The 25303-nt window shown below is 43.3% G+C and overlaps 1 protein-coding gene across 1 annotated transcript; it reads right to left on the bottom strand.

Annotated features, from left to right (window-relative positions):
- Nucleotides 1–23862, bottom strand: DPPA2 (developmental pluripotency associated 2). The gene is made up of 7 exons (XM_040980915.1): nt 23726–23862; nt 15993–16210; nt 14652–14812; nt 14508–14561; nt 13484–13745; nt 8388–8583; nt 1–103 (listed from the first exon to the last, which is right to left on the bottom strand). Exons 1-7 carry the CDS (start codon nt 23860–23862, stop codon nt 1–3), a joined length of 1131 nt encoding a protein of 376 aa, XP_040836849.1.
- Between the last annotated feature and the right edge of the window lie 1441 nt (nt 23863–25303).

The following is a 25303-nucleotide window of genomic DNA, read 5'->3' as shown; positions in this document are numbered from 1 at the left end:
TTAAGGTGGCATATTTTGGGGTGGCATAAGCATATTCTGTTTTCTTACAGTGCGTTTAATCTTCTTCCCCACTGTCATCAATCTTCTCATCAATTTCTTATTCCTGTGGGACAAATTAGAAAACAAGTTAGAAAACAACTGTAAAAATATTGCTAGAGTGAGATAAACCATTCCACATCATATCATTGAAAATGCTAGTGGTGCTGTCACTGCAGTGAGCCAGAGTCTGCTCATGCCAACAACGCCAAAGCCCCATGTCACAGCATGCTAATGAGTATGCTAATGTGCCCAGAAGGCGGAAAAAATGGTCCAGGTACTTGAGCCACAAAGCCCATCTGGGAGATCTGAATGGAGTTCAGACTCCTGCCTCTAGCCTGGGCTACCCCTGGTCGTTGCAGTCATTCTGGGAGTGAACCAATGCATGGCAGACGCTCTCTCTTACTCTCACTTTTGGTCTAACGTTGCCAGTCTGCCTTCTTTTTAATAAATAAATTAATCAAGAAGGAAGGAAAGAAGGAAAGAAGTTAAATGCTTACAAAATAAGAAATCTGAATCTGGGGTTCCTCCTAAGTTGTTGTAAAATCTGGGCCTAGTGAGTTTAAAAACTTTCTGTAGCACACAGAGGCCCAGGGTGCTCACTTGTTCTTGGGGCTCATATCTGTGTCCTACAATTGGTTCCACTCTGTCATTATGTCTTCCTTCTTGTTTCCCTTGGCACAGCTCTTCCCCATTCACACACGGCCATGATTTCCCCCATTTTATTTAGACATTTGGTATCCCAAATTAGATGCACAACAAAAATGACGGGAGGAAAATGAGAGAAATGAGAAAGGGAGGCAGGGGAACAAAGAAAAAGGACATTCTTTGCGGTCATGGCTTCCTTAACTTCCTTCCAGCCACAAACGGTCCAGACTGCAGTGCTTCTCATACTGCAGTCACCTTGCTGCAATCATCCTTCTGTTTTGTTTTTTTTTTTTAGGTTTATTTATTTTTATTGGAAAATCATATATACAGAGAGAAGGAGATACAGAGAGGAAGATCTTCCATCCATTGACTCACTCAATTGACCGAAACAACCAGAGTTAAGCCAATCCAAAGCCAAGAACCAGGAGCCTCTTCCAGGTCTCCCACGCGGATGCAGGTTCCAAAGGATTTCGGCTGTCCTTGACTGCTTTCCCAGGCCACAAGCAAGCAGTTGAATTGGTAGCAGAGCTATCAGAACCCCATGTGGGATACCAGCAGGTGCAAGCCACTAGGCTACCGTGCCAGGCCCCACCCTTTTGTTTCCACTGACCCTCCCAATCTATTCTCAAAAAAGCTATCAGTGGTGTCCCAACCTGCCAATTTCAACTGCACAGTATTGTTATATTTTATATTTATTTTTAAAGAGTTTTATTATTATTATTGGAAAGGTAGATTTACAGAGAGAAGGAAAAACAGAAAAATCCTTCTGCTGGTTCTTCCCAGGTGGCCACTAACACCAGAGCTGAGCCAACCCGAAGCCAAGAGCCAGGAGCTTCTTTCGGGTCACCCACACTGGTGCAGGGTCTCACGTCTTTGGGCCATTTTTCCAGGCCACAAGCAGGGAGCTGGAAGGACAATGGAGCAGCCGGGGAATGAACTGGTAGCCATATGGGATTCTGGCATGTGCAAGGCAACAATTTAGCCACAAGGCTATTGCACCAGTCCCTATTATTACATTTTTTAATCCAGTATTTATTGTTGCTTTATGATGCAGTTCCATAGCCTGTAGGATCTCCCATCCCCCTACAAATCCAATACCCCCCCAAGTCAATTTCCCCTAGTACTACATTTTACAGTAAATGTTTAGGACCAGCACCATGGCATAGCTGCTAAACTGATCACCTGAACTGCTGGTATCCCACATTTGCACCAGAATATCACATGAATACTGGCTCAAGTTCTGGCTGCTCACTTCCAACCCTAGCTTTTCTAAGACACTTGGGAAGGCTGTGGAAGATAGTCCAAGTGTTCGGCCTTCTGCCACCCACATAAGGTACCCAGAAGAAGCCCCTGGCTTCTGATCAGATCAGCTTCTGCAGTTGTGATCATCTGGGGAGTGAACCAGAGAATGCAAGCTCTCTCTCTCTCTTTTAAATAAATAAATAAATCCTTTTTTAAAAAACATTAGGATTAAATTAAATGTTTCATTTTTTCATCACCATATAGTAATTATATCTGTCTTTTTTGGGTACAGTGTATTATTTCTATACATAGGTCATTTCTTTTCTTTTTTTTTTTTTAATTTGCTTTTATTGGAAAGGCAGATTTACAAAGAGGAGAGACAGAGAGATCTTCTAACTGCTGGTTCACTCTCCAAATGGCCACAATGGTACTGATCCGAGCTGAGCCAGAAGTGCCTTCCTGGTCTCCCACACAGATGCAGAGTTTCAAGGACTTAGTCATCCTCCACTGATTTCCCAGGCCACCAAGAGAAAGCTGGTTGCGAACTGGTGCAGCTGGTACACCAACCAGCACCTGTATAGGATCATGGTGCTTGCAGGATTAGTCAGTTGAGCCATCGTGCTGGTCCCTACTGGGTCATTTTGTTGCTGTTGTTGTTTTGAGAGCATAAAATGTCCTTCTTTATAGAAGGACACTGTGACCCTGGAAGGTCAGCAAGCACAGGATTACAACTGATATTTGTATGAAAATATTTTTATGAAAATAAATGAGTGGGTACCATGCGAATAGCTAAATGGATATATCATTTGTATGAGAACAGCTGAGTGGGATATACAAAACAAAAGAGTTGCAAAGGCATATAAACAGTTGATGGGCTTTGTTGATAAGCTCAGTACCTCCTCCTTTATCTTATATGACCATTAGTCAGAGTCCACGCGTGTTATTACTGGCTCTGTCGCCCATCGCCGCAGGACAGCGACACTTCTCTCTCCTATCAATTTTGAAATAGTCAATATTTGTAAGCTAGTTATCCTTCCATTCTATGAATCCCTCTTGTTTGCACCTTGTCAGAGAGCAGTGAGCAGTGGCCCTACCACCCAAGTGGGAGACTTCACCTGACTCCTGTGCTCCTGGATTCAGCCCTGCCCTGCTATACCTGTTACAAGCATTTGAGGAATGAAGGTAGATCTCTGTCGACATGAGTGCAGAGACCCAGGGACTTGGACCATCCTCTGTGGCCTCCTGGATGCATGAACAGGAAGCTCATTTGGAAGCAAAGCAACTGAGACTCACTGACATTCTGACACTGGATGCTAGTCTCCAGATTTCTCTGTTTGATTTTTATTTCTCTAAAATCATTTTCATTTTTTAAAGGTTTATTTTATTTTTATTGCAAAGCCAGATATAGAGAGGAAGATAGACTGAGAGGAAGATCTTCCGTTCGATAATACATTTCCAAGGCAGCTACAATGGCCAGAGCTGAGCTGATCCAAAGCCAGGAGCCAGGAACTCCTCTAGGTCTCCCACATGCATGCAGGATCCCAAGACTTTGGGCCATCCTTGACTGCTTTCCCAGACCACACGCAGGGAGCTGGATGGGAAGCAGGGCTGCCGGGATTATAACCAGCACCCATATAGGATCACGTCGCTTTCAAGGCTAGAACTTTAGCTGCTAAGGCCACCACACTGGGCCCCATTTTTTGCAGTTTTTAAATCGTTATTTACTTATTTATTTGAAAGCCAGAGGAGGAGAGAGAATGCCCACAATTGCCAGGAGCACAGCCCAGAACTCCATCTGGATCTACCACAAGAATTGCGGGGATCCAAGTTCTTGGTCCTCACCGACCGCCTCCCAGAGCAGACGTTAAGAGCAAGCTGGATGGGAAAACAATGTCAGGACTCTGATATGGGATACAGGGTCTGACTTTTGAAATGAAAAGAGCAACCCAGCTTTGCAGGGTTATTAGATTCCGATAAGTAACAAAAGCACTCCAAGCTACCTTTTTTTTTTTTTTTTTAATTTAAAAAGCTGTGTGGCCAGTGCTGTGATGTTGCAAGCTTATGCTCCACCTGCAGCCCTGGCATCCCATATGGGTGCCAATTCTAATCATAGAAGCCCCACTTCTAATTCACATGCCTCCTAATAATGGCCTAGGAAAAGTACTGAAGGATGGCCCAAGTCTTTGGGATCTTATACCCATGTGGGAAACTCAGAACGAACTCTCGGCTCCCAGATTTGGATCAGCTAAGCTCTGGCCACTGCAGCAATTTGGGCAATAACCAACGAATAGAGGATCTCTCTCTCTCTTTTCCTCTTGCTCTGTAACTGTCAAGTGAAAAAAAAAAAAATCTTTAGAAAAGGAAAGAAAGAAAGCCTGTGGGCCTGGCAGAATGGCTTAGCAGCTAAAGTCCTTGCCCTGAAATTGCCAGGATCCTATATGGGCACCGGTTCTAGTCCCAGCAGCTCCACTTCCCATCCAGCTCCCTGCTTGTGACCTGGGAAAGCAGTAGAGGACGGGCCAAAGACTTGGGACCCTGCACCTGTGTGGGAGACCCGGAAGAAGCTCCAGTCTCCTGGCTTCAGATCGGCACAGCACCAGCCGTTGTGATCAGTTGGGGAGTGAATCATCGGAAGGAAGATCTTCTCTGTCTCTCCTTTCCAATAAAAATAAAAAAGCAAGCAGTCCCTTCGACCTCTCTGAACCCTAGAGCCAAGCAGCCGTGCTGTATCCAGCCTTCCTTCCCCCGAGTTATCACTTTACACAGCCATCTCACTGTCAAGCACTGCCTTGTCTACACCTTTGCATATTTCCTCTTCAATCAGTGATGTCTCAACCTCCAATTTTTCGTTATTATTTTCCTGATTGGCAAGTTGATTCTCTTCAGCATTCTTTCCAAATGTGTTCTAATTTTTCCTCCTCTACTCACAATCTATATGGCAATGAGAATGTTGATCTCTAATCCACACTGCTAATCTAAGCATCAATGTGACTCCCACCTCTCCTTCAGCTCCTTTAATTATTCATTTATTTTAAAAATAAAGAACACAGGGAGAGACAGTCATAGATACCTTTAACCTACTGCTTCACTCCCCAAAGTCTCTGCTGTTCCAATAAAACCAGTGATTTTTTTTTAAAAAGTAGCATTTACAGTCCTTTTTTCTCCCATATCTCTAAAATGTCTCATTCATCTCCAAATTCTTTGCTCCTATAATTATACCATTCCTGAGATATTATGTTAACTTCTTCTTTACCCACCGATCTACCCTCCAGTGCAAAATTTTAATACACTTAAAAAAAAAAAGAGTGGTATTTACAGCAAAGCCACTTCAGCTACCGCACTTGTCGTCCAGCTTCCTGCCTTTGCATCCGCTAGGAGGCAGCAGATCCAGGCTCAGCTACTTGGATCCCGCCACCCCTGTGAGGGCCTGACTTCATTTGGCCCTTAGCGCTTCTGAGCATTTGACAAGTGACCCAGTGAATGCATGATCTGTTTTTCTGACTTTAAATTTCAAAGACCCAGACTTCCTGGCTTTGGATCATACTCTAGCAGTTGCAGGCATTTGGGGAGTGAGCCAGTGGGTGGAAACCCTCTCACTCTTACCTCTCTTTCTCCCTCTACGTGACTCTGCCTTTCCAGTAAATACATCTTCCCCATATACACCCTCTCATATCACTTCCCAATTCCAACAGTAAAGGTAAATTTCACGCTCATGGGTGAACATCGAGAGTTTTACAGAGCATATAATATTTAAAAGTAATGTTTTTGTGCATATTTGGTGTATCCTTCCCTTAAATCTGAATGCCAACAATGGCTGCAAGGCTTGTGTTGTGGAACTGCAAATGAAGCTGCCTCTTGAACATGGGCACTCCATCAGAGTGCCAATTCCAGTTTTGACTGCCCTGCTTCACACCTAGCTCCTCGTCAATGAAGCTAGGAGAGTAGTGGAAGATGATCCAAGTGCAGGGCCCTTGTCACTTGTGTTGGACACCTAGATGAAGTTCAAGGCTCCAGACTTCAGCCTGGTTCAGTCTGAGCAGTTTGAAGATTTTTTTGATCTCTCTGTATCTCCCACCATGCCTTTTGAACAAAATAAATCAAGATAACAAAATATGGCTGTAAAATGACATTTGTAAAACCCTTCAGGAACTGTTCCTTCCCTCACCAAAAACGTTTTCATGCTAAGCTTTAATTATAGTGACCTTAGTAGTTTCTGAGTGGATCCTATTCTTTTATTTCTTCATATTTGTATATGCTATTTTCACAAAAAAGACTTCAATTATTCTTTTCCAACTGATAAGCTCTTCCGCAGTACACGTAATCTCTTCTGGGGCCAACACATTGACTCAGCAGCAAAATCCTCCCCTTGCAGGCACTGGGATCCCAAATGGGCACCAGCGCATGTCCCAGCAGCTCCACTTCCCACACGCCTCCCTGCTTGTGGCTTGGGAAAGTAGAGGACAGCCCAAAGCCTTGGGACCCTGCACCCATGTGGGAGACCCAAAAGAGGCTCCTGTCTCCTGGCTTCACATCAGCTGAGCACCATGCATTACAACTTGAGAAGTGAACCAGTAGATGAAATATCTTTCTCTCATTTTCTCTATAAATCTGCCATTCCAATAAAAAAAGATACATGTAATCTCATTTGAAGTTTCTCCTTTTTTTAGAGATTTATTTATTTTTATTGGAAAGTCAGATATACAGAGAAGAGACAGAGAGGAAGATCTTCCGCCTGATGATTCACTCCCCAACCGACCGCAACAGCCGGTGCTATGCCAATCCAAGGCCAGGAGCCAGGAACCTCTTCCAGGTCTCCCAAACGGGTGCAGGATCCCAAGGCTTTGGACCATTCTCTACCGCTTCAGGTATAGCTGAATGGGATGGGGAGCAGCTAGGACATGAACCGAACCGGTGCCCATAGAGATCCCAAAGCATGCAAGCACCCATTAATTTTTGTATCTGCTGGTACATATCCAGTATGTAATAATAAAAAGCTCAATGTTTGAGTTTTTCCTTGAGACCAAGTTACTAAGGGGGTGTGACTTTCAGTTCCTCTGCACAGGTTGCCAAAGACCAGCTGCATTCATTTGAGCTCTCATCCACTAGTAAAGTCTGTCTGTGCCCTGTTCCTAACCTTAACTATAGGCCAAGTATGAGAACAAAATGGGGCCCAGCGCAATAGTCTAGTGGCTAAATCCTCGCCTTGCACATGCTGGGATCCCATATGGCTGCCGGTTCATATCCCAGCTGCTCCACTTCCCATCAAGTTGCTGCTTGTGGCCTAGAAAAGCAGGGGAAGACATTCCAAAGCCTTGGGATATTGCACCCGTGTGAGGGACCTGGAAGAACCTCCTGGCTTCAAAACAGCTTAGCTCTGGTCTTTGTGGTCACTTTGGGAGTGAACCCATGGATGGAAGATCTCCCTGTATCTCCTTCTCACTGTGTATCTGTCTTTCTAATAAAAATGTAAAAATCTTGGTGCCAGTATAGTACCCTAGCAGCTGAAGTCCTCGCCTTGCACGAGCCAGGATCCCATATGGGTGCCGGTTTTAATATCAGTGGCCCCACTCCCCATCCTGCTCCCTGCTTGTCGTCTGGGAAAGCAGCAGAGGATGGTCCAAAGCCTTGGGACCTAGCACCCATGTAGGAGACCTGGAAGAAGCTCCTGGCTTCAGATTGGCTCAGTTCTGAGGGTTGTGGGCACTTGAAAAGTGAATCAACAGACAGAAAATCTTCCTCTCTGTCTCTCCTTTTCTCTGTATATCTGACTTTGCAATATAAAAACAAATCTTAAAAAAAAAAAAAAAGAACAATACTGAATTGTGAGGAAGACCTGCCATGCCAGGATCCCCCACGAGTGCCAGTATATCAGATGTTTCACTTGCAACTCAGCTCTGTGTTAATACCTGATAAAACAGCAGGAAACAGGCCAAGTGCTTGGGCCCCGCCACCCGCATAGGACACCACCATGGGAATCCTGGCTCCCAGCTTTGAACTGACTCAACCCTGGCCACTGCAATCATTTGGTGAGTGAACTTACGAATGGAAGATCTATCTCTCTCTCTCTCTAATGCTGCCTTTCAAATAAATACATTTTTTTTAAAGATTTATTTTTATTATTTTTTCATTGGAAAGGCGGATATACAGAGAGGAGAGACAGAGAGGAAGATCTTCCGTCCTCTGGTTCACTCCCCAAGTGAGCGCAACGGGCCGATACTATGCCGATCCGAAGCCAGGAGCCTCTTCCGGGTCTCCCACGCGGGTGCAGGTTCCCAACGCTTTGGGCCGTCCTCGACTGCTTTCCCGGGCCACAGGCAGGGAGCTGGAAGGGAAGCGGGGCTGCCGGGATTAGAACCGGCGCCCATATGGGATCCCGGGCGTGCAAGGCGAGGACCTTTAACCACTTGCGCCACCGCGCCGGGCCCCTAAATACATTTTTTTTAAAAATACTTCAGCATTACCTCTTAGTGCAGTCAGGGCATATTATGTTGTCTTCTATTCCTGGAGTTGGGAAATTGCAGGCTGGTAACAGTAAGAGGCTTATCATTCTCTTGCGAGTGTCAGGCACCCAGACCTGACCTGCATGGAACTGCAGGCGAACCCAGCCAGGTACATCTGCAGGGAGAAGTCGGCCATGCACCACACACCACCGGAAACCTGAGGATGGAAAGAGAAGCAAATATCAACAGCAGAGATCACAATTGCTTCTAAAAGGGCAGCTCAGTGGTTAAGTCATAACTTTAGAGACCTAGATCCTATATTGCTGTGCCTGATTCAAGTCCCAGCTACTGTGCTTCAAATCCACATTCCTTCTTACACACACAATGGGAGGCAGTGGGTGATAGTTCAGGCACTGAAGTCCCTGTCACTCATTTGGAAGACCCAGGCTTCTGATTTTGGCCTGGTCCAACCCCGGTTATTGTGGGCATTTGATGAATGAACCAGCAAACGGTAAATCCTTCAAATAGAAATCACAGCTTGTGATGGTGGCATCTTGTATGGGAACAGCAGTCCTCTGCCCCCAGCTGCTCTGCCTTAGATCTCCTATTAATGCATCTGGAAAAGCAGTGGATTATCAAGTAAATGGGCACCTGCCACCCATGTGGGGAACTCAGAACAAGTTCTAGGTTCCTTATTCTGGTCTGGCCCAGTCCTGGCTTTTGCGGTGTGTCAACTAACAAATGGAAATTTCTTTCTCTTTATTGTTCTTGCAAGTAAAATAAACAAGAAAGAAAGAAACAAATTTGCCCAAGGTCAAGTATACACTCACCATTAAAGACAGGATATAACTCTAGGATTGTAAAACTTAGATGCTAAATCACATGCTATTCAGTTATAAACAGGACATTCTATTTGCTGGCTGCATTTTGGGGAATCAATACAACAAATATTACTTTTCATCCAATGTATCTATGAAGAAGTATCTTACGCAAAATTTCAACACAAATGCACAAGCAGAATGAGGGAGCAATTGTACACGGCACAATTGTCATTCAAATCAATGTTGGAATTACACTTCACTATCATTTTCTTCAGCTTTCATGAAGCTGCGAAAGAAACCCGAGATGTGCACTACTTGCAAGGGAAAAAAATTACAACTGGTGTTCCTACTGCTTTGTTCCGGTTGTACGTAAAATCCTGCGTTAGGAGGGCTCAAGAGTTATTTTTCAAATAAAGAAATCAAATCCTCAAAAAGTGAAAAACCATTTTCAAAAACACCGTACATCAATACAACCTCTTTGCAATGCACTCTTAAATTTGCTCACATTCTGTTCACGTGTAGATCAAAAGAAATGCCTCAGAAATGAAAATTCAAGGAAGCGTGCAAAGTTCACAAATGGGATAGCACAGAAGATAATGGTATCTACCTTTTCTGGAATACTAGAATTGTACCAACTGATTGAAATAAATTAATACATGTATTTGTAAGAATATTTTTAATATTTATCTCCCAGTGGCTTTTCTGACAGCAATAGCTTGCAGTGTTAAATATAACTTTCCCCCAAATCCGGAGCTGTGAGCAGTGCTATGGCACACTAGGGGAAGCTCTACATCTCCTATTGGAGTGTTGTTTGGAGTCCCGGCTACTTCACTTCCAACCCAGCTTCCTGCTAACTCATCTGAGAGAACAGAAATTGATGGTCCGAGTGCCTAGGCATCCAATAACCTATGTGCGAGACAAAGATGGAGTTTCTGGATCCTGTCTGCGCTGGCTCACCCCAGCTTTTGTGGCCCCTTGGGACTGAATCAGCAGATGGAAAATCTGTTTCTTCCTCTGTCATTGTCTTTCAAATAAATAAAATAAATGTTAAAATTGCTTTTCAAATAAATGAAATTAGATGTTAAAATATATATAAACCTTACCCATGCCAAGACAAAGGAACAAGAATTCTGAATTATAGACCATTTACCTAACAACTACAATGTATTGCCTCAACTGGTGAAAACAGGCCAGTTTTTATTTAAAGGAAGAGGCAAGTACCTGGCCAGGCGGCTAGGTATTAGAACACCCCATGCCATAACAGAGTGCCTGGGTCCAGTCTCGGTCCCACCATTGATTCCAGCGCCCACCCAGTCTGTATCCCAACATTAGTCAAGTACTTGGGTCCCTGCCACCCACGTAGGAGACCTGAAATCAGTGGCTGGTTCCTGACGTGAGCATGGCTCAGCCCTGAAAATCAAACACATTTAAGGAACAAACCATAAGATGACAGAGTTTGGTCTCTCTCACCCTCTCAAATAAATACACCTTTTTTTTTTTTTTAAAGGAACAAAACCAATTAGAGAAATGAGTATTTTCAAGAAAACAAGGGAAGAGAAGGGAAAGGGAGAAAGCAAAGGAATGGGAAATGGTACAAATACCACGAGTTTGAAATCAGAAGGGGCAATCATGGTGGGCTCCCTTATCTATAGATAACCAGTGTACACAACCTAGAGTATAAAAGGAAGAGAGACTACATGTTCAGAGTAAGAGCTATAGCAGTTGGATACACTCCTTAGCCACAGCAGATGCCTACCCAATGAACAGAAACACAAAAGGGTAAGCCCTTATAGGATGATACTGTTTCATTACAGATGTTGCCAGAAAATGGCGAGGGGTGCTCTCTTTCCCCAGACACAAGTAGAAATCTTTCTTCCACCTTCCCCCACCCTGACCACTTTATCCCTATATACAGGCTAAGCGTGCCCATGATTGCCTCATCTTTTAAATAAACTTTATCAGGATAAAAAGGGAGGCAGTAAGAGAAGAGAGAAAGAAAGAAACAGAAAAGAGAAGGAAAATGAGATGCCACAGCTCTGATCCAATACTGCTAACGCACTTAGAAAAGCAGCGATGTTCCAAGTACTAGGGCCTTACTGCCATGCGCAGGTGTGAAGGCTCTAGGCTCCTGGCTTTGACATGGAAACTCCAGCTATTAGGGACATTTGGAGAGCAATTTAATGGATGGAATACTTCCATCTCTCTCTTCTCTGTGTAACCCTGCCTTTCAAATAAATGCATCTGGAAGAAAAGAACACTCTACCATTAAAGTTGGCTTTGACTTTAGAAAACTTTGGAGGGAATTAGTTCTAAAAGTTCTTGCACAACAGGCCAAGCTTTCTGCAGTGCCACCATCCTATATGGGACCTGCTTGGAGTCCCGCTGCTCCACTTTCAATCCAGATCCTGCTGATCTGCCAGGGAAAGCAGTGGAAGATCTCCCAAGCCCATGAAACATGTAACCCATGAGACGGACACAAAAGAAGCTGGATCTTGTCTTTGATCTGGCCCAGTTCCACTCACAAGAGCTATTTGGAGAATGAATAAGCAAATGAAAAATCTCCACCTTTCCTTCTCTCTCTGTGACTCCCCCTTTCAAATAAACACACACATAAAGGAAAAAACAAGACATTTCTGTGGTTGGGGAGACGAATTCAAGTCATGGGCTCAGCATGGTGACTTAGTGGCTAAATCCTCGCATTGGGATCCTATATGGGCACCAGTTTTATTCCTGGCTGCTCCAATTCCCTTCTAATTCCATGCTTGTATCCTGGGAAAACAGTAGAGGATGGCCCAAAACTTTGGGACCCTGTACCCATGTGGGAGACTTGGAAGAAGCTCCTGGCTTTGGATTGGCTCAGCTCCAGCCATTGCAGCCACTTGGGCAGTGAACCAGGGGATGGAAGATCTTTCGCTCTGTCTCTCCTCCTTTCAGTAAACCTGACTTTCCAATTTAAAAAGATAAAGTAAATTTTTAAAGAAAATTCAGGACAGAAAGAGTGATTTTGTACTGGCCTGAGATAGGATTTGCTGGAAATGAAATTAAGAAATGGCCAAGTAGGAGCAAGAGTCAGAAATACGGGCCAGTGGCTTAGCATAAACGGCTAAGCCTCTGCCTGTGAACTAGGATCCCATAGAGGTGCTAATTTGATTCCTGGATGCCCTCCTTCCAATCCAGCTCCTTACTAAGTGCCTCAGAAAGCAGCTGGCAATGGTCCAAGTCCTGGCCCCTGCACACACATAGGAGAACTGGGAGCTCCTAGTTCCTGCTTCTGAATGGCCCAGCTCCACCTGTTGAGCTAAGAAGTTGAATCAGTAGATAGAAGATCTCTCTATTTCTCTCTGTGACTCTGCCCTTTTAAATAACAATAAATAAATATTTAAAAAAAAAGAGAGAGAGAGAGAGAGAACGATGGCATTGCATCAATCTCAAGATTTCTTAGCGACCAAAGGTCCAGAACCTTTTCATCATTTGCTTTCATTGTGCCAAGTGTCTCATATAAGTCAATCATTTATGTCATTCTTTGAGACAAGTAGTTGTACTCTTTTTAATAGACCAGGATGCCAGGACTTATAATAAGTAACACATCAATGTCACATACATTGGAAACAGTAAAACAATGATTTGAATCAATGCTTTTCTTCTCATTCATTATCTCACAACGTATTAAGGAGAAAACAGACCTCAGTCTATAATCAGCCACATTATTATATCTTCCTTCCATTTTTAAAATCCTATTTAGGGTCCAGCGGCATGGCCTAGAGGTTTAAGTCCTCGCCTTGAACACGCCAGGATCCCATATGGGCGCCGGTTCTAATCCCGGCAGCTCCACTTCCCATCCAGCTCCCTGCTTGTGGCCTGGGAAAGCAGTTGAGGATGGCCCAAAGCTTTGGGATCCTGGCACCCGTGTGGGATACCCGGAAGAAGTTCCTGGATCCTGGCTTCAGATCGGCACAGCACTGGCCGTTGCGCTTACTTGGGGAGTGAATCATCGGAGGGAAGATCTTCCTCTCTGTCTCTCCTCCTCTCTGTATATCTGACATTGTAGCAAAGAATAAATAAATCTTTAAAAAAATAAAATAAAATCCTATTTAGCAATGAGAAAAAGATCGCCATTCTAGCAACTGGCTTAAAATCCCATCCAAACATAACTCAAAGAGACACATTCTACTTGAATTCAATTACTGATCTACATATAATTCGATTAATTCTATCCCTTTCTGCCATCTCTCAGCATTGAATTTATGACAAAAATTAACCTCTGCAAAAGTACACACACTTTAAGGTTGATCTTACCAGAGGCTTCCTGCAAAAAGGGTACCACTGAGGTAGGAATGTCACAGAAATTCAGAGCCTTGGGCTGACTGGCTCTAGCAGCAATTCTGGCCCAAGATGCCAACATGGCCTCCCGGGCTGACGTCAGCACTTCAACTATGTTACTTTCTTCCTCTCCCTTGTTCATAGCAAAGCTTTCCTTGGGCTGTGTTCCAATGCTCTTTGCTCTATATTTCTTCGAACATGCCTTCAATTTGGCTTCTCGTGGTGTCCCAGGAACATCCTACAAATTAAATTCACGATCAATATTCAGCACACCTGATGTTACCAACAGGAACTTTGTACTGCTTTTACCATTGCTTACACTGACATACCCACATATATCAATGTGGCTTAGGGATATTGGTTCTTTTAGAACACAGGTTGTCAACTGGAAGATACCTGATGTTCAAAATGTGGAGGAAGGCCCCAGCACAATAGCCTAGTAGCTAAATCCTTGCTTTGCATCCACTGGGATCCCATATGGGAGTCGGTTTATATCCTGGCTACTCTATTTCTCACCCAGCTCCCTGCTTGTGGCCTGGGAAAGCAGTCAAGGATGGCCCAAGGACTTGGGAACCTGCACCATGTGGGAGACACGGAGAAGCTCCTGGCTTCAGATTGGCTCCACACTGGCCAGTGCGGCCATTTGGGGAGTGAACCAGAGGATGGAAGATATTTCTCTGTCTCTCTGAAAATCTGCCTTTCCAGTGAAAAAATTGAAAACCTATCTTTAAAAAAAAAAATTGTGGAGGCTGTGAGAAAGTGGAGGGGGGAGTTACTACAGCCATCTAGTGAGTACAGGCTAAGAATAGGAAACACTTCATGATGCACAGAACTAATTCAAAAACAAACAAACAAAAATCAGTTGTCCCTGCTCAGAAAGTTGTCCCTCCTGGTTATTAAGAAATTCTACCTTCCAGTCCAACATAGATGAAAGTGGTGGCAGAGCAGACCATTACAGTGCGAAGCCACCTCTGTCCTGCTACAACAATGCATCACTCACGTGCTTTTGGTCGGGATACGCATGTCTCTGGAGCCTCAGATACACTTCTATCTTCTGTGGAAATTAAAGAGCAAAACAAAAGTTAGAAGTTGACAAATTCCCATACTGAATCCAAGCAGAAAAGATTCCCACCAGTGTGCTCACCTGGCCATCTGTACTCAAACGAAGTGCCTGGCACCATTTCCTCAAAGTGTTTCGAGACACATCAGTAATTGGGGGCAAAACGGCTGGCAGGGGAAGAACCTGGGTTTTGTACTGAGGTTTTGAACGTGCATCGGTTTGTTCATTTGTTTGTGAAAGGTGAACTAAGAAAGAATGGAACAAATTCAGTAATGATGTAATATTTATCAGATTCTTCAGTTTGACAAAGATTTTTTTTTATATTGCCCACATTCCCATAGCCATTTTTTTCTTATACATGTGATAACTCATTTAGGAATTAAAGGACTTGCCCAAGACCACAGCTATTAGACATGAGAGGTCTAGGATTTAAACATACACTTGTATGCTAAATTCCATATCTTTTACATTATACGCACTAGTCTGTTGTTTTCTTTGGCCCAAAGGAACCACCTGGAAAGAATGTTATAGTTAATTTTACTCCCAAATATCTACATTTTGGACCAGTCAGTTCTTGCTACACTAATGAGAGAACTACCCCAACTCTGGCCCAAAAGCAGCTCACTTGTGATCCTGCTTTCTTCTCTACAGCACCCCAAGTCACCTCGCTTGGGCTGGCTCTAATTATTATCTACGTAGTCATGGAGTTCTCATTATTAGTCACCAAAAATAAAATCATTCCAGAAATATGCATTTCATATGCTTATATAAAATACTGCGAACAAATGCAAAACTTCATGATTTTAAGGGCTACTAGATCATTTTTTCTAATTCAATTTTTTAGGATTTATTTATTTTTGTTAGAAAGGCAGATTTACAGAGAAGAGAAACAGAAAGATCTTTCATCTGCTGGTTCCCAAGTGGCCACAATGGCCAGACCTGAGCTGATTTGAAACCAGAAGCCAGGAGCTTCTTCAGGGTCTCCCACCTGAGTGCAGGCTTTCTGCTGTCCTCGACTGCTTTTTCCCAGGCTGAATGGAAAGTGGAACAGCCAAGACATGAAGCAGTGCCCACATGGGATCCTGGCGCGTACAAGTCAAGGATATAGCCACTGAGCCATCACACTGGGCCGAAGATAGACATTTGTGTTAATCCCATTTTAAAAGGGGAAATTGATCTTTATGGATTGTGATTCTAAATTCATGTTTCTGACACATTAACAGTATGGTCTGCCCACAGGATTCTACATTCCTGTTTTGTGCTTAAATGCAGAACGTGGGTCTCAGCAAAGAAGAAATCTCTTAGCACAAGTACTCAGGTGTGAAACAATGTGGTTGCTGTGTAATTCGAGGACAGGAAGAAGAACTGTATTCCTGATACTCCCAGACCCGAGGGTGTCGCTACCGGAGCAATCCCTGCTCTCACCTTGGTTGTTTTGCACGGTGTTCGTCGAATTCAAATCTGCAGGTTCAATATCTGCAGTTGAAGAAACATTTGATTCCTCCGGATGTTCTTCTTTACATTCAGCATCAACGGGAACCAACGTTAAAATCACTTTTTGCTCATCGTCCTCATTAAGGTATTCCTGCAAAGAATCACCAATTTCCATTTCATGCCATGCAACTACACTCACTGTCAAGGCACTAATATGTAATGAGAAACTAAAATCACTGTGAGACCACTTTTCAAAGGTTGGGGGAAAAATGCAATGCAAAAAAGATGGTTTGGTTAAAAAAAAAACCCCACACACAGTTATAAAAATGTGTATTATAAGAAAACTGCCTGTGTTTCTTCTTCTCTTTTTTTTTTGCAAACAAATAATTTTGTCTTTGTGGTTCCCCTCCAGGAACCTTTTGAACTATGTCCACTAGTGGAAAAAAGTTACTGTAACTCCTTGTGAGGCTGATTATTGATTGACACACCCTCTGCTAGAGGGAAAACAATGATGGGGCAATAAGCCCATTTACAAAGGGTGATAAGGAAAAGAGAAAATACAAGGGTAGGACTTGAGGCAATTACTCCCCTCCCTTCTTCTCCCAATCAAGTAAATACTGAATACTTCCACTTTATCTCATAAATCTGTAAGGAATGTGTTTCTGCCTTTTCTCCCAAGATTCCAGCTATTGTCAAATGTCACAGGGACAAGCAGTAATCGGTTATCCCAAGCTCAGGCTTGGTGATCAGGCTGCTCTCCTGCCACTGAAAATTCCTCAATGGCTCCTCACTGCTTTCCAGGTTAAAGACAAAATGCAAAAAATAGCCCGGAATTTGCTTGTGTAACCTGCAAATTCCCGTGGTCTGAGCCCCGCCTGCCTTTCCAGCTCTGAAGCCTTGAGGGGAGAACCTGTTTGATTCTTTGTTGCATTTGCTGTAACTAATGCAGCCCAGAGCAAGCACTCTCTGTTACCTAATGAAGTATACAGGCAGGTAAGAAGCAACCAGGACTGTTTCTCTGCAATATCCAAGACACTGCTCCTGTCTTTTCTGTTTCTCGGATTTAATCCTCATGGTAATTGCGATTTGTTTGCCTGTGTTACAACTGAGAAAGTCAAGTCTCAAAAATTAAATGAACAATGCCGTAGAGTAACATGTGCTAGTAAAACCGAGTTTAGCTTTTCCAGGCCAGGCCGAGGTTAACACTTCCAAATCAGACACCACACCCCTCCTCCTCCCCAGATTTAAATCTACACAATGGCTCGGCAAGGCTGTGACTCTCCCAGCTAGCCCGTAGTGGCTTTTGCATTTGTATAGGACTTCTTCAAGGCACTCCCCCCCAAAACACAGTCACTGGGACCTGCTTCAAAAAGAAGCAGTGACAAGATTTTAGAATATTGCTTTACTTTGGAGAAAAGTAGCTACATAATTCTTCCACAGTCGCACACCTAAGGTTGGCCAGCTCAGCTGCCCCCGACCGCAGCTTGGTGAGGTGGGCTTTGTAAATACATTCTCACATCTTTAACTTCTCACCCTGCCCAGACTGCCCATGCCTAGGTTGTAAACCTATCTAGCACTAAGGGCACTGGAGTGGTTTTCTTTGTTATTCCCGAAGAAAAGAACGGAATTAGGTCACTTTATTTTTGCCTTCACCTGAATTATCCATTTTCACTTTATTTCCCTCCTATCCCTCCATTTATTTTTCGTTTCCACCTTTTCCAACCACAGCACTTCTTCGTCCTCCCTAAAATAAATCTTTCTTTGGACTAGAAACAAGAAACTTTACGCTTTACCGTCACCCAGACACAGACATTCAATCACGTGGCAAAGAAAAGTTAAGAATCCAGTTGCCAAGAGCAGGTTATCCAGACGGAGGTTCCCCACATCCAGAAGTCAGGGTTTGTGGCAAAAAGCAAACGAGCTCTAGAAAGGCTCTGAAAACCGACGCTGGGACAAAGTTAAAATTAGACCAAAACTTACCACCTGGCCGCTTTGGTAACTTGAGTCAAACATTTTCAGATCGCCCAGGAGAAAGTAATGACGGCAGGCAATGTTAAGGACATCAGCAGTTTACTTCTTTAACCCGCAGGGTTTCTGATTTCTCCTTTTATAAGCAAATGTATCCTTTGACTTCCTGTTACCCAGACTAGCTCTGTTTTCCTTACTCCTCTGTTTCTCCTCCCTCATTATCTGACTCAGATATGATCAGTCGTATAACCTGAACGTTCCCAGTGAAGGTATACTTTAATCACCAAGTCTCCAAATCCTTTTTAAGAAATCAGATTCTTGTCTTTATTTCTGTAATGTGATACTTGACGGAAAACTTTAACTGGGAAACTCCAAACAGCATTTTAGCACAGTTCTAAAACAGTGCTGCTGAAAGACTACAACAATGGGTCAAAGAGCGAATTTTTTCAAAGATTCACAAGATTCAGGGAGATATTTTGTAACTAGGTAATTTCCACTGCTGTGTCCCATACTGGGAAATCCAGTATCTTAATTGTGGAGACAGACTGTGTAATTTAGAGATCCAATTCTCAATACAAAATTCAGCAATGTTATTGAGGGATGGTTGGGTTCAGTTTTCATAGGACATAGGGAGCCACAGTTTTACAAATTGGCGATAAAGAGAATGTGAGAACCTTGAGATCAGTGCCCTGTGTGGTTTTCTCTGCCTGTAGGAAAAATATTTAGCCCCTTTTTCTGAGGACAAAGAAACCCTGGTAAATTTATTAGTGTAATATATTCAAAGTACAGTTGCAAAGTCCAGCTTCATTTTATTGAGCTTAATGTTTTATATGTAAAATTTTAAATTGTGAGAGCAGAGCGGTGATGCAATGGCTAAGTCCTCACTGTGTAAAGCACTAGGATACCACAGGGACACAGGTTTGGGTTTCCACTGGTGATGCAGGTCCCTGTTTATGCTCTGGGAAGGCGGTGCAGGACTGGCCAGTTTTGGCACCCCACACTGACTTGGGAGACCCAGACGAAGCTTTTGGCTCCTGGCATTGGATCAGCTTATCTCCAGCTGTTGTGGGCATCTGGGGAGTAAATCAGTGGGTGGAAGATCTTTCTGTCTCTCTGTCTTCTGTGTACATCTGGTTTTCTGGGCCCCCGGTTTGGGATCATAGAGGCTACAGTCCTCATTTTGCATCACCTGGGATCTCATATGGGTGCCGTTTCATAACATGGCTGTTCCTCTTCCCTTTTAGCTCCCTGATTTTGGCAGGGGAAAACAGTTGAGGATGGCCCAAAGCCTTGGGACCTGACACTCATATGGGGGACCCAGTAGAAGTTCCTGGATCCTGGCTTCGGATCAGCTCAACACCAGTCATTGCAGCCACCCGGGAAATGAACCACTGAATAGAAAAACTTTCTCTCCGTCATGCCTTGTCTCTGTAAGTATGACCTTAGAAAAAACAAGTAAATCTTTAAAAAATAGGAGCCTGGCGCAGAAGCATAGGGGTTAAGGTCCTTACCTTGGAAGGCTCCTGGATCCAGTATGGGCGCCGGTTCTAACCCCAGCAGTCCTGTTTCCCATCCAGCTCCCTGCCTGTGGCCTGGGAAAGCAATCGAGGATGACCCAAAGCCTGGGGACCCTGCACCAGTGTGGAAGACCAAGAAAGAAGCTCCTGGCTCCTGGCTTCGGAATGGCTCAACTCCAGCCATTGCGGCCGCTTGGGGAATGAACAATCGGACGGAAGATCTTCTACTCTGTCTCTCTCCTCCTCTCTGTATATCTGGCTTTGCAATAAAAATAAATCTTTTTAAAAAATCTTTTAAAAATTAATAATAAGGGGGTGGGGAAATGGCAGTATAATTGCTCACTAGCTAAAGTCTTACCTTAAACGCATCAGAGCACGGTGCACGGTAGTCCAGTGGCTAAAGTCCTTGCCTTCCATTCGCCAGGATCCCATCTGGGCACCGGTTCAAGTCCCAGCTGCTCCGTTTCCCATCCAGTTCCCTGCTTGTAGCTTGGAAAGCAGTAAGGATAAACCAAAGCCTTGGGACCTGTACAAACGTGGAAAACCCGGAAGAAGCTCCTGGTTCCTGGCTTTGGATTGGCTCTGCTCTGGGCTAGTGCGGTCACTTTTGGAGTAAAGGAGCAGATGAAAGAGCTTCCTCTTGGTCTCTTCTTTTGTCTGTAAAACTGACCTTCCAACAATAAATAAATAAATCTTTTAAAAAATCTCAAGGACCCGGCGGCATAGCCTAGCAGCTAAAGTCCTTGCCTTGAACTTGCCGGAATCCCACATGGGCGCTGTTTCTAATCCCAGCGACCCCACTTCCCATCCAGCTCCCTGCTTGTCGTCTGGGAAAGCTGTGCAGGATGGCCCAAGGCTTTGGGACCCTGCAGCTGTGTGGGCGACCTGGAAGAAGTTCCTGGATCCTGGCTTCGGACTGGCACAGCACCAGCCGTTGCAGTCAGTTGGGGAGTGAATCATCGGACTGAAAATCTTTCTCTCTGTCTCTCCTGCTCTCTGTATATCTGACTTTGCAATAAAAATTAAATCTATAATATAATATATATAATTTATATATCATATATTTATAATTTATATATTATATATGTTATTTACATATAACATATATAATAAATATAAATGTATAATATAAATATTATAGTATATTGTTTATATATTATATTATATATTATATATGATACATATAATCTATACTATATTATATATATAATAATGTAATAATGTATATTATAATAATACATATAAACTGACTTTCCAACAATTAAAAAAATAAATCTTTAAAAATGCAAGGGCCCAGTGCGGTAGCCTAGCAGCCAAAGTCTTGCAAGCACAGGCTCAGCTCTGTCTGCTTAGGGAATGAATCAACAGATGGAAGATCTTCCTCTCTGTCTCTCCTCTCTATATCTGACTTGCCAATAAAAATAAAATAAATCTTAAAAAAAATTCAAACATAAGGCCAGTGTGATAGCTTAGCTGCTAAATCCTCTCCGCACATGTACAGGGATCCCATATGGTCACCAGTTCAAGTCCCAGCTTCTCCACTTTCCATCCTGTTCCCTGCTTGTGTCCTGGGTAGGCAGTGTAGAATATCCCACACCTTGATAACTTTACACCCACAGAGAGATCCGGAAGAGGCTCCGGACTCCCGCTCAGCTTTGGCCGTCGCAGCCTCTTAGGAAGTGAAAAATGAAAGGCAGATCTGTCTCTCCTCTGTAAATCTAACTTCCCAATGAAGAAAAAAATTTTTAAAAAGAAAAATAAATAAATCTTTAATTTTTTTTTGAAAATAAAGAGAACTTAAAGTGCAAGGCTCTGCCCAGTGTTGTTGGATCAGATTCTTCAGGGTGGGACCATGGAAGACTGCTGGGACAGGTCCTCTGAGGTCTAGGAGTTGGTTAGAACAGGATTTGACTGGATGGTTTTAGAGATAAGTGCCTAAAATGGTTGGAATCCCAACTCAACCCTTCCACCCCAGAAACCGGACAGCCGAGAGACACCCAGATGACAAAGTGTCCCACCTACTTCCAGGGTTTCCCCTGCTGCTCGGAGTGGGACATTGATAAGAAAACCTAACCGGGCAGAGCCAAACCTTACACCTTAAAGCTAGGACAAGGTTTCTACGGAGTAGCGCATTTTATTATTATAATACATTCATAACATTCATCACAAAATAGTTTAAGTATTTGCTTTCCTTTTTTGTCTCTCAAAGCTAAAGTGCGGGGATGGGGGGAGGAATTGAAATATGTAGAAAAATAATATAAATCCCCCATCAACAGTCCTTGATTCTTAGTCAATCCGGCTTCATTTAAAAAGTCATACACAAATATTATAGATCCAATGTGATTTCATTCTTAAGGTTAGAGAACAACAACAACAACAAAACGGTTAGAAAAGAAGCAATGTTTTTCTTTCATAGCTATAACATATTCTTTATATCTAGACATACAAATAAATGTTTAATATTATTGTATAATTCAAACACAGGTCATGACCAAATATTTGGCAAAATGTACAATTCCATTGCCTCATGTCTTACTCATTTTGCACACTAAGAATCTCTGTAGGGCCCGGCTAGATCTAGTTTCACTCATTGCTCTGTTTTACCCGTTGCTTCAGCCTCTCTGCTTACTGTGAATCAGCTGATCCCGGGCAATGTCAGAACCTCTTATTTCCAACAGGAATAGCAACTTTCCACTTCTCTCTTCTGATTCCTCATTCCTTAGGCTTACACACCAGTCTCTTGCAATGATCCTAAAAAAGACTGCTCTTGCCGTTCTCTTACTCTCGTTCTTTACAGAAAACACCTGAGCCTGTAGTCCTGTATGCATTTTGAATTTTACATTTCATTTCTTCTCCCTGTTAGACAGCAGGTTCTCGTTAGAACCAGGCTTCATTTTTCCTGTCAGAGGTTATGATGCTAATTGAGATATCAGTGTCGTTATAGATCCTCAAAATGTTCCCCGTTAATGTAGTCACATAATGTAACAAATGTTAATTTGTTTGAAAAGCAGCCATCATAGAGGAGAGACAGAGCAGGATCTTCTGTCTGCTGGTTCAGTTCCCAGTTGGTTACAAGTACTGGGGCTGGGCCAGGCTTAAGCCAGGAGTCTCGAGCTCCAGCCAGGGCTCCACGTGGAATGCAAGGACCTACTTGGATCATCTTTTGCTTTTCCAGGCTCCTTAGCGTGGAGCTGGATTCGAAGTGGAGTATCTGTAGGTTCTACTGACACCTGTACGGCATGCTAGCATTGCTGGCAGCATCCTAACCCACTGCACCATAACACTGACCCCGTAGGATTTAAAGGTTTATTCTGGGAGCACAGTGTTTCTGCCAGGGACAAAATGATATCTTTGCTCAGTTGATTTTAGATCTGAAAATCTCTCACATCTGAGATCCTGGAACGTGCAAGGCAAGGACTTTTTAGCTGCTAGGCTACTGTGCAGGGTCCATATCCATATTATTTTAGCTTATCTTTTTCTTTGTAAGTACAGAGGGAACTTCATCATCATTATCACTGAAACTGAATTGTTTGAAAAGCAAAAATGTAATGATTTCCTAGGTATTTTCTCCATAGAAGTAAAAGTTTAACATTCACACACAAAATTATGTAATGGTTTATTCATCTTTATTTGTAATCACCAAACAAAATAATCAACAATTCTTCAATTTGTGAATGAAAAGTTACATTTACACAATACTCAAAACTAATATAAAGAAACAAATTTTAAAATATAGCAATTTCAGGGTCTGGAGCGGTGGCCTAACAGTTAAAGTCCTCGCCTTGAAATTGCCAGGATCCCATATGGGTGCAGGTTCTAATTCCGGCAGCTCCACTTCCCATCCCGGCAGCTCTGCTTGTAGCCTGGGAAAGCAGTTGAGGATGGCTCAAAGCCTTGGGACTCTGCACTTGTGTGGGAGACCTGGCGGAAGTTCCAGGCTCCTGGCTTCAGATCGGCACAGCCCCGGCCATGGCGGTCAGTTGGGGAGTGAATCATCGGACAGAAGAGCTTCCTCTCTGTATATCTGACTTTGTGATAAAAATTAAAAAATCTTTAAAAAAATATCAATTTCAAATGTAATTATGCTAGATTAAAGAATTCAAATGCATTCCATCTACAAGTCTTCATGGAAAAGACAAGACTGTAAGAACAAGGTATAAAGCTTAATTTAAAAGAAGGTTTATTTATATATTCTAAAGGTGAAGAGATAGAGAGACAAGGAGAAACCGAGCAACAGACCTTTCATCTGCTTGCTCACTCCACAAATGCCTGTAAGTGTCTGGACTCGATGGGTCAAACTCAGGAGCAAGGACTCTGGGATTCGCCTGCAGTGGCGCAGAAGCACTCAAGCCATCATTCACTGCTTTCCCAGACATGTTAGCAAATTTGACTGAAGTGAAGCAGTCAGGATTTCAAAAGAAACCCTGCTAAGTAAAGCTGTTACCCAAACCAGTGGCTCAATCTTCTGTGTCACAACATTGGCCCAGAAAATAGAGCTGCAGCTGGCAGGAGCTGGGGCAGGAGATAGGGATTGGCTGTTATCAAGGAGGAAATTTTTTCTGTAGGTTGAAAATGGTATATCCTGCAATGGAAGTGACTTGACTGTATGCATTTTTCAATGCTCACAGGGTTGGTTATATATTTAAAGGAATACATTTTACTGTGTGTGAGTTATACTTCAATAAATCTGTTTGACATATTAAATAAATCCCCATAGCCACCAAGCTATTGAAATGACTAAGTGGGTGGTAATTATGGATCACTTCTTTTTAGCAAAGACAAGTGACAATCTATAACAGGAGCTTCAGCAATTACTCTTGGCTGGGTATCTAATACTTTTCTAATACTATTATAATTATTTTGCTTTTGTTACTTTCTAAAATCCAGCAGCCTTTTGATGGTGAGCTCTTTCCTTCAGTTTAAAACTCAGTTACGGGATAGGCGCTGTGACACAATGGTTAAGCCACCTATTGGCAGGCCTACATTCCTTCTGGGGTGTAATGCTTGATTTTGAGTCCTGGCTTCCATTCAAATCCAGCATCTTGATAATGGCATTTTGGGAGGCTTTAAATGGCAGGGGTGGCGGGGAACCCAAATAACTGGAGCTCTACCATTGTGGGAGACCCAGAATAGTGGGTTGTTGGTTCTGGTCTGACACTTCTCTGGTCACTGTTGCCATCTGGAGAGAATATTAATGGGTAAAAGATCTCTCTCTCAGGAGGGCAGAACCAATTGGACAACAATCCCCACCAAGTGCTGGCAGCGAATATCTGGGTGTATGGAGACTCTAAGGTTAACTATGTCAGGCAACGGTGACTGGAAGGATTTCCTCATCCTTGGATTGCTGAGATTGACAGTATGTCAGAGCTATCAAAACCGCTGAAGCAGAGCCCTAGAACATGCTCCCCGCCGGGGACTCTGGGTTAATATTGGGTGCCTGTTCCCCATCCCAGGGTATTGAGACAGTTGGGAGGCTGGTGTGGCTTCTCTTTTATTTCCCTTCTTCCCTCAGATATAGGAAGAAGGAAAAGACAATTTGGAAACAGTGGTCTCACCCACTTTCCCCCAATCCTTCATCCTTCTCACACTTACCAACTATGTGAACATGATCAAAAATAAATAAATAAATAAATAAATAAAAGCACTGGGAAGCAGCTCCCTACTAAAAGCCCAAATCCTTGGGATCCTGCACCCATGTGGGAGATCCAGAAGAAGCTCCTGGCTTTGGATTGGCTCAGTTCTGGCCATTGTGGTCACTTGGGGAGTGAGTGAATCGATGGACAGAAGATGAAGGTCTCTTCCTCTCCGTATATGTGA

This window comes from Ochotona curzoniae, unplaced genomic scaffold, assembly GCF_017591425.1.
Source record: "Ochotona curzoniae isolate NIBS_2020 unplaced genomic scaffold, NIBS_Ocur_1.0 contig_3498, whole genome shotgun sequence".
Taxonomy (NCBI): domain Eukaryota; kingdom Metazoa; phylum Chordata; class Mammalia; order Lagomorpha; family Ochotonidae; genus Ochotona; species Ochotona curzoniae.
The sequence above is the reverse complement of the archived record's forward strand: the minus strand, read 5'-3'. Positions and strand labels throughout refer to the sequence as shown.